This window comes from Lycium ferocissimum, chromosome 8 (genome assembly GCF_029784015.1).
Source record: "Lycium ferocissimum isolate CSIRO_LF1 chromosome 8, AGI_CSIRO_Lferr_CH_V1, whole genome shotgun sequence".
Taxonomy (NCBI): domain Eukaryota; kingdom Viridiplantae; phylum Streptophyta; class Magnoliopsida; order Solanales; family Solanaceae; genus Lycium; species Lycium ferocissimum.
This window is the reverse complement of record NC_081349.1, coordinates 59,859,635-59,868,479: the sequence shown is the minus strand read 5'-3', so window position 1 is coordinate 59,868,479 and position 8,845 is coordinate 59,859,635. Positions and strand designations below refer to the sequence as shown.

Below are 8,845 nucleotides of genomic sequence, written 5' to 3'. Positions count from 1 at the left end.
TGATAATACGAACACATGAAAGAGGTGAAGTTTTGATCTAATTGCCATCCCATGAGAAAGACATGACATTCGAAAACATAAAAGCAAAAAAGCATCAGAAAAGTGTATCATTTTCGTATCTTGCAAAAAAACTTTTCTCACTCCCATATACTCCATCCGTATCAATTTATATTTATATGGAATCGCTGGAATTTCGAGAGTCAATCAAATTTTTCTTTGACCAGTATTTTTTTATGTCTTTTAAATATCTTATGCTGTTAATTATTGTAATTTATAATATTTTTTCATAGTTTCCAAATATATAAATTTTATGTCAAAAAACGTAAAGCTTCTATGTTCAAACTTAAAAATTTGAATCTCTAAATTTCAACTATGCCACATAAATTGAGATAGAGGAATATCATTTCCGTATCTTGCAAAAAAACTTTTCTCACCCCATATATATTTTACCAAGATTTCCTGACAATTGTACTTTTATCAAGACAAGATGTGCATGTTCCTCGTTTACATTCTTTCTCTTCTCTATATAAAGCCTCATCTCATATCTCTTTTTCCTTCACCAAAATCACCTTCTTAAAAATGGCTACATTTTTTGGCCCTGGTGACTTCATTTTCTTGTTCATAATGAGTCATTTAATGTCCATAATAGACAAGTTGAGGCCTAGTTGGAACCCTTCAATTCCTCATGAACTTCTTTCCCTTGATATTGCAGCTAGGCTTAGAACAGACTCAAATTCCACAATGGCAGCTTCAATTGATTTTGGAAAAATTGTTCAAGAAACACCAACTGCAGTTCTTTACCCTTCCTCGGCGAACGATATAATCGGTCTCATAAAATTCTCCTACAGTAGTGCTACAAGAAACCCTTTTTGTATTGCAGCAAGAGGGCATGGGCACTCAGTGAGAGGACAAGCAATGGCAAGAAATGGGGTCGTGGTGGATATGAATTCTTTGAAGAATAATAATAATGACAAAAATAATGGAATTAGGGTTAGTTGGGATGCTTCATTAGGGTTTTATGCAGATGTTGGAGATGAGCAACTATGGATTGATGTTCTAAATACTACACTGGAGAATGGTCTTGCACCTGTGTCATGGACTGATTATTTGTACCTTAGTGTTGGTGGCACTATTTCTAATGCTGGAATTAGTGGCCAAACTTTTCGGTTTGGTCCTCAGATTAGTAACGTTCATGAGATGGATGTTATTACAGGTAGATATAGTTTTATGTTGTACATTTCCTTTATTAAGTTTGTTTTATGTTTTCTTGAGCCGAGAGTCTATCGCAAATAGTCTCTACCCCACGAGATAGGGTAAGGTCTGTGTACACCTACCCTCTATAAACGCCACGATGTGGGATCTTAGTGGATATGTTGAGGTACCACTTGCAGTCCTGTGTGGTCTTTTATTAATAACACCTAAAAAAAAAAAAAGTACAAACTGAGGATCTCTTCCTAGCATGTAAATAACAAGAGCTTGCAAGAATAAAAAATTCTAAGGACCGCCATTATTCTAATTTACGTGATATAACTTAAAAGGGATTGATACAGAGTTCAATAAGAAAATGAAGGCTTTTAGAATTTGTGTGGTTAATTATAAAAACTTCTCATTTAGGAAAAAATGAAAAGTATAAAGTTAATTATTTTTTAATTTAGAAGTGTGTTATTCTTTTTTAACCGAACTAAAAAAATATGTCTATATACCATAAACTAGATGGAGCAATAATTTTTCAAAGTAATGTAACATACTCTCATTAAGACAATTTATTTTTAAGAGGTTTTGCAAAAGTTACTCTTTGCACCCAGTATGTTTTTTCCTTTTATCTTTTCCATCCTTTCTGACTGCTTTAAGATAAATTTCATTGGAAGTAAATCAGTAATGTAAATTGTAAGTAGTTACGTAATGTGAAGATTTTCTCCTGCAAAATTTTGTCAAGTTTATAAGCATGTTACATATGGGATCACCACGTGAGGTTCTTTTAGAAAAAGTGTAGATACACACGGGGGCGGAGCCAGCCCTTCGGGTGTGGGTTCAGCCGAACCCAATAGCTTTTGTCTGAATTATATATTTGTATTAAAAGTTTTGTCAAATATGTATAAATTATTAATTAATTCCCGGTAACTTTAAAGAATTAGAACTCCGAACCCACAAGCTTCGAATCGTGACTCCGCTTCTGGATACACATACACTATATCTACTCATCACTGTTATTTTTTCTATGTAAAAGGATGTGTGTCTAGCATTTATTGGATAAATTCATATTCTTGGAGAAGATTCAGCTTTTTCACCTGGAAGATCTTGTAGGATCACCCTTTATATAAATGTGTAAGGAGAATCTACACTTAGTTGCATGTGATATGTACATTTCCAAGTAATTTCTAAATCACAGAGCTTAGGGAAAAGTCCACTATTGCATAGACAATATGCAGTTAATATATTTAACTGTACAAGTGTTCAATTTTTGTGTCTGCTTTGGTTCAGGTAAAGGAGAATTTGTGACTTGTTCCAAGCAGACGAATTCAGAGCTATTTTTTGCAGTTTTAGGAGGCTTAGGGCAGTTTGGAATCATAACCAGGGCAAGAATTGTCTTAAACAAAGCACCAACTAGAGTAAGTATTATACTCCCTCCGGTTCAATTTATATGAACCCATTTGACTGGGCACGACATTTAAGAAAGAGGGAAGACTTTTGAAATTTGTGTGACTGTAAGTCATTCATAAAGTGAATTTGTTTCCAAATTAGGAAAGAGGTCATTCATTTTGATACGGACTAAAATAAATAAGTTCTCAAACAAATCAAAAACGAGAGAAGATACATGCTTTTCCATAGATTTCCCTAGATTAGAATAATGCTCTTCTTTTCTTGGTTTTTTTCTGGCGGAATACTGAAAGACACCCTAAACTTGACGCGTTTTATTCAGATCCCCCTTAAATTATGTCTGGTCCTAATTACCCTTTTGTACTTGGCTTTTTTTATAATCGTTACCCCTCAAACAATAACTGGTCCTAAAGACAGGGGTAATTAGGACCATTTATTGTTTGAGCTGGAACGATTATAGAAAAGTCAAGTACAAGGGAGTAATTAGGACGAGACATAGTTTAAGTGGGATCTAAATAAAACAAGTCAAATTTAGGGGAGATTTTAGGTGCTCTGCCTTTTTTTTTTTCCAGATGCAGTTACTAAGATTTTACCTTTGTTGTAATGTAGGTGAAATGGGTGAGAATATTGTATGCTGATTTCTCAAAATTCACAAAAGACCAAGAACATCTGATCTCAATAGAGGGCCTGGACTATGTAGAGGGATCTCTGATGATGAATCACACTCCAAATAACTGGAGATCTTCCTTCTTCTCACCTTCCAATCAAACAAAAATGGATTCCTTGTTGTCCAAAAATGACACGATCTACTGCTTAGAAATGGTCAAGTACTATGATGATCAAAATGATAACACAGTTGATGAGGTATTATTAATTACTGCTTTGTATCTTGTTATCTTGCTGTCATATTTTTCTTGCAACCCTACTTCAAAAACTTTTTTGTGGCAAGGGTTTATTGGAAACAATCTCTCTACCCTACAAAGGTAGGGGTTTAAGATCTCCGTACTTTTTACCTTTCGCAAACCCGACTTATGGAATTACACTGAATATATTATTGTTCTTTGTATCAGCACCGAAAGTGATCAACCTTTTATGCAGGAAATGAAGAAATTACTTGAAGGGTTAAACTTTATGCCTGGATTCATGTTCACAAAAGATGTAACATTTGTAGATTTTCTGAATAGAGTAAGAAGTGGGGAGATAGAGCTGAAATCAAAAGGTCTATGGGATGTTCCTCATCCATGGCTCAATCTCTTTGTACCAAAATCCAGTATCATGGATTTCAATGCTGGTGTCATTGTGGACATAATTCTCAGACACAACAAGGCCATAGGGCCCATCCTTGTCTACCCAACAAGCAGGAAAAAGTACTCACCTCTAAATCTTACTTTCATAATATTATATATTGGCGGTGTAAAGAACTTTTATCTTATTGGATATTCGGAACCCGTTTGTCCATAAAAATTCACTTTTTTCGAAATAATTTAATTACTTTATTACAAATCAGTATTTAGCCATGAAAAATTCTAAATTCAACTTGAAGTTGAATTCTGAATTTGAAAAACAACTTATAATCTGTTTTCTAAATGCATTTCATAATTCTAAATAAATGCTCTCATCTCTCCTTTGCAAAAAAAATATAACCAAAACACAACTCCAACTTCAAAAATTCTAAATAAAATTTAAAATATTTTATTCTTATGACCAAACACCTACTTAACCAGTTAATCTGATATATGTACCCAGTAATTTTTATTCTTTTTCATGTTACTAATCCATGTTTTATGAAGTATTTACATATACTTATCTTTTAGATGAACTAGTAGTATCAAAATACACTATTAGTGTATAGAAGTTAACCTCTTGATGATTAATCTAAAGTAGAACTAATATTTTACTTTAAAATGGCAGGTGGGATGATAGAATGTCAGCAGTGATACCAGAAGAGGATACATTCTACTGTGTGGGGCTATTGTATTCTAGTGACTTTGATGACTGGCAGATATTGGATGGCCTAAACGAAAAAATGTTAAAGCACTGTGATAAAAACGGCCTCAAAATCAAGCAGTATCTTCCACATTATAAAACCAAGGAAGATTGGATGAGACATTTTGGTGAAAAGTGGAACACTTTCCAACAGAGAAAAATCCAGTTTGATCCTAAGATGATTCTGTCACCAGGACAGAGAATTTTTAATTAGTTCTTTTTAGTAAGGGCAGGAAAAGAAAAGGCCACGGTTTTGTGCTGGGATAAAAGTGTGCATACAAGACAAATTAACGTCTTGTATTTTTTGATTTAGTAGAAACTCTAAATGTGGGTAAATTTTTTTGGTCTATGCATTAATTTTATTCGGCTACATGTGAAAATAATGTACTCTAATTAGCTAGCTTTTCGTTTGTAGTAAATCCTTCTGATTTTAACGAGGTTGAGAAAATGAAGAAGTTCTTCTTTTATTGATCTTTGTCAATTCCAACCAACCAAAACGAAAAAGAAAAAATCGAATACTTTCTTTTCCTTTACAGAAATTTCGACAATAATGATGAGATTCATTTTTCACCCCAGGGGCACACTATGATGAATGTAAACTTTATACTAAAAATACTATCGTTTAACTAAACTGTATGGCTGCACCTCCTTCTTTTTCATTTTTTGATATTAAAAAATAGTTTGATAGAACAAGAGAAGGTAAATGAAGGATTAAACTTAGGCGGTTCCTTTGCAAATGATCACTTTTTTCAGTTCCAACAGAAATTTTTTATATTTGTCCTGAATATTGAGTTTGGTAGATTATGGTTAGCAACCATTGTTTAGCCTAAAATCAGTAAAATCTGTTTATTAGAAAAATCAGTTTGAACGAGGTCTAAAGCAATGTAATTAATCTAGATAATATTTATCCATTGATAACAGGGGCGGATCTATGTAGTAGCGTGGGAGTGCCACGTCACCCGGACACCTCTATTGAAACTATGTATATATTGTAACGGTTCACATTTTTGCGGGCTGGTTTAGCGGTCGGAAAAGCTACTTCGAACTCGTTGGTGCTCTTTCGGACTTTGTTTTAAAAGAGTCGCCACCTAATTTTTAGGAAATTAGGAAAACCAGTTTTGAAGGGTTTATTCATATACCGTGAAAAATTCTTCTTAATCCAAAGTTCTAGGTAAGGGTTCCGGTGATCCCCTAGGGAAGGTGTTAAGCACTCTAGTATTAAGGTTCCGTACTATACAGTTGACCTTCGAATTTCAATGTGTGAGTATTTGCATGAACTGTTTGTTTGGTGTTTATATTCCCGAAAAGTCTGTCATTTTGCATATCATTTTTTGAAAAGAATTGAATATATTCCCTTTACATATAGGGTATTTAGGCTTGGATTTATAATATCTGGATAAAATTAGCTCTTTTCATATATAAGGATAATAGTGGTTTTTGTAAATATAGAAAGTCTTTTAAAAGTGTGAGATGAATAAATTTATTCATGCTAGACTCATACATTGTTCGGGTCCGTTTAGTACATTTTTAGAACACCCTTATCTAAACTTATATGTTTATAAATATTTTACGCAGATTTATTTACAAGAGTTTGATTTATATAATCAATTGACTTGTGGGTTTTGAAATTTGCCAAAAACTATTTATAGCGTAGCAATAATGTTTTAGACATGGACTTTGGCCCAAACTTATATTCTCCTTTTTCTGAAAAAATGGTTAGTAAAACTTACACAAATAACTACCTTTTAATAGCTTTCAACTAGTTATAGCTACAAGTTGAAGATTTACAATTCGTAGCTGCTTTTGGCTGTATTTCAGTTATATCTCGCATTTTTGAAATACAGTGAAATATAGCGAAATACAGAGAAATACAAAACACGTTAGAGTAAATTTAGGCTCTATTTTTGGAACATATTTTTAAAAAAAAATTCTGAGAGAAAAAATAGGCTATATTTTTTTAACATAATATTCTTTTCCTTTTTAAATAGTAAGTCAAATTAAATCAACCATATTTCACACAAATCACTGAAGAGTAAAATCAGGCCCTATTTATGGAACAGTTTTTTTTTTTTTTTTTTTAAATTATGGGATTCAATTTAAAACTTCCCATAAATCACGCATAACGATTGTTCTTCTATAAAAGCTTACGAATCTCTCTCAACTTTTATCACAATCAAAATTTTTGAATTAAAAAACTACTAAAGATCTAAAAACTTCCAAATACAGAAAAATATACACTGAAATATAATGAAATATGGTTAATTGTTTGAGAAATATAAAGTTGTAGTATGCGTATATACAATGGAATACAATGAAATATATCAGAACTGTTTCATAAACTAGAAATACAAAATGCAAAAATACATTGAAATACAGTGAAATAATGTACTGAAATACACTGAAATATACTGAAAATTAAATATACTGTTTGTTAATACACTGAAATATACTGAAATATTTTATCAAACGCTTGGTGGGCATGAAGCTCCACAACTCTCATCAATGGTGTTCCCATGGGAAAGAAGCGAGTCATCTCAGATTGCTACAAAAAGGACGTTATCCGGAGATAAAGACTTTCAAATGGACTAGTTAATAAAGCTTCACTCCGTCGTCCTTCACTGTTGTTAGAGCTCTTTTTTTCACTCCGTCATCGACCATGGCTCTTTTTAATAAAACTTCACTCCGTCGTCGACCATGGTTGCTGCTACTACTGTAGGATTCTTCTGATTTGTAAGAGAAAATGAGATCTAGGGTAGGTGATGGAAGAGAGAGAGAAAGAGGGGTGAGGGAGAAAATAAATTTGGTAGGTGAGAAAAAATCGATTTAAAAGACTAGGAGATGGAACGGAGAGAGAAAGAGGGGTGAGGGAGAAAATAGATTTGATAGGTGAGAGAAAAATAATTGGAAAAAAAAAATTGTGGGTAAGTGGGAGAGAGGTACCTTATTTTTAGGAAAATACATGCAGTTACAAAAACAAGTTATAGATGGTAATTTGATAAATAATTAAGCTACAAAATATAATTAAAAAAAAATAGCTATTACTAATAAATAAGTCTTAGAGGTAGTTATGGGCCGTAAATTTTCCAAATGGTTATGGGTTGTTGGTTTCTGGCCCAAAATCTCACTTCTTTCTTTAGCTACTGGGCTCAGCCCAAAACATACTTTCGCTTATCTTTTTTCCGAAAAAAATTATTTAAGTTGGGCCTAAAAATATAATATTTGGGTTGGGCCTTAGCCCTCAAAAACTCTATCTTTTGCCTGAATTATTTCCAGAAAAAATGTATGTTTTGATACACAAATATGCCACATATGCATATGTTTTAGAAATCATTTTCCATCTAATTTTTGCCCAAAGAAAGAACTCATTTCTGATCATTTTTTAAAGCGTAGCATTTACACCTATTTTCTCTGCCTGGACTGAAAAAAGAGTTTTTTGAGAACCGAATCTACAACTGGGAAAACGCTCTTCTATATTTTTAAAAAAAAATAAAGTTTGAGCCTGGTTTTAGAAAAAATGATAACAACATATATTTTGGTAAGGATGAAACTAATCCTCTCTATTCCTTTACAGTTTAGCCGTTTTTATTCTTTTGAAAAATGTTTATACTAATTTGGATTTTGAAAATCACGTTGGGGGCCTAAGGTCGAACTAAACGGCATATGCACCGTTCACCTAAGATGCCTAGTACAAACATAAATGATTCCAATAACAATGTGAGTTTTTACAATCATACAAATACAACACTTCAATCAAAATGAGGCTAGCATACTGAAATTTAAGGAGAAGGAGACATATGTTAGGGGTGTACCAAACCCGCTAAAAGACCATTTTTACCCATGGTTGGGCCTTCATGCCATTCTCACCCATGGCTGGGCCTTCAATAATATTAGCTTCCCCTTTCCCTTCTTGGACTTAACAGTTTTTGAAAGAATATTCCTATTGGGTCTTTCGCCCAACACGCTGGTGGACTCTGGCCCAAATGGTTGTGCAGTAGGAGAAAAGGAAAAAGAAAAGGAATCGAATTAGTCTATGTTAGGTGATCCTAATACTAACATAACTATACATATACATCCTATTTTATTATAAGTGCACAACTAAAGACTTGATCATACACTATTGCTTCACTGGAAACTCCAAATCATACCATACTAATGGGAAAAGGTTGTCACCACCTTTATTTCCGACATGGCACAAGTTCCAAGGGGTTTCATGAACCCCAGGCATGGCTGGATATCGGGGAGTTGCTAGACCTATCCCCTA

At 33.3% G+C, this 8,845-nt stretch overlaps 1 protein-coding gene across 1 annotated transcript; it reads left to right on the top strand.

Moving 5' to 3' along the window:
- The first annotated feature begins 508 nt into the window (after window positions 1-508).
- Window positions 509-5,051, top strand: LOC132067062 (cytokinin dehydrogenase 3-like). Its single transcript, XM_059460212.1, has 5 exons — window positions 509-1,213; window positions 2,482-2,609; window positions 3,208-3,462; window positions 3,697-3,965; window positions 4,510-5,051. Exons 1-5 carry the CDS (start codon window positions 580-582, stop codon window positions 4,796-4,798), a joined length of 1,575 nt encoding a protein of 524 aa, XP_059316195.1. The 5' UTR covers window positions 509-579; the 3' UTR covers window positions 4,799-5,051.
- Window positions 5,052-8,845: the final 3,794 nt, after the last annotated feature.

What these genes read in the sequence shown, in the direction of transcription:
- LOC132067062 (XM_059460212.1), top strand. Translation starts at nt 580, where the DNA reads ATGGCTACATTTTTTGGCCCTGGTGACTTCATTTTCTTGTTCATAATG. An exon ending in TGAGATGGATGTTATTACAG is followed by an intron (nt 1,214 to 2,481) that starts GTAGATATAGTT and finishes GCTTTGGTTCAG; the next exon opens with GTAAAGGAGAATTTGTGACT. An exon ending in ATGATAACACAGTTGATGAG is followed by an intron (nt 3,463 to 3,696) that starts GTATTATTAATT and finishes CCTTTTATGCAG; the next exon opens with GAAATGAAGAAATTACTTGA.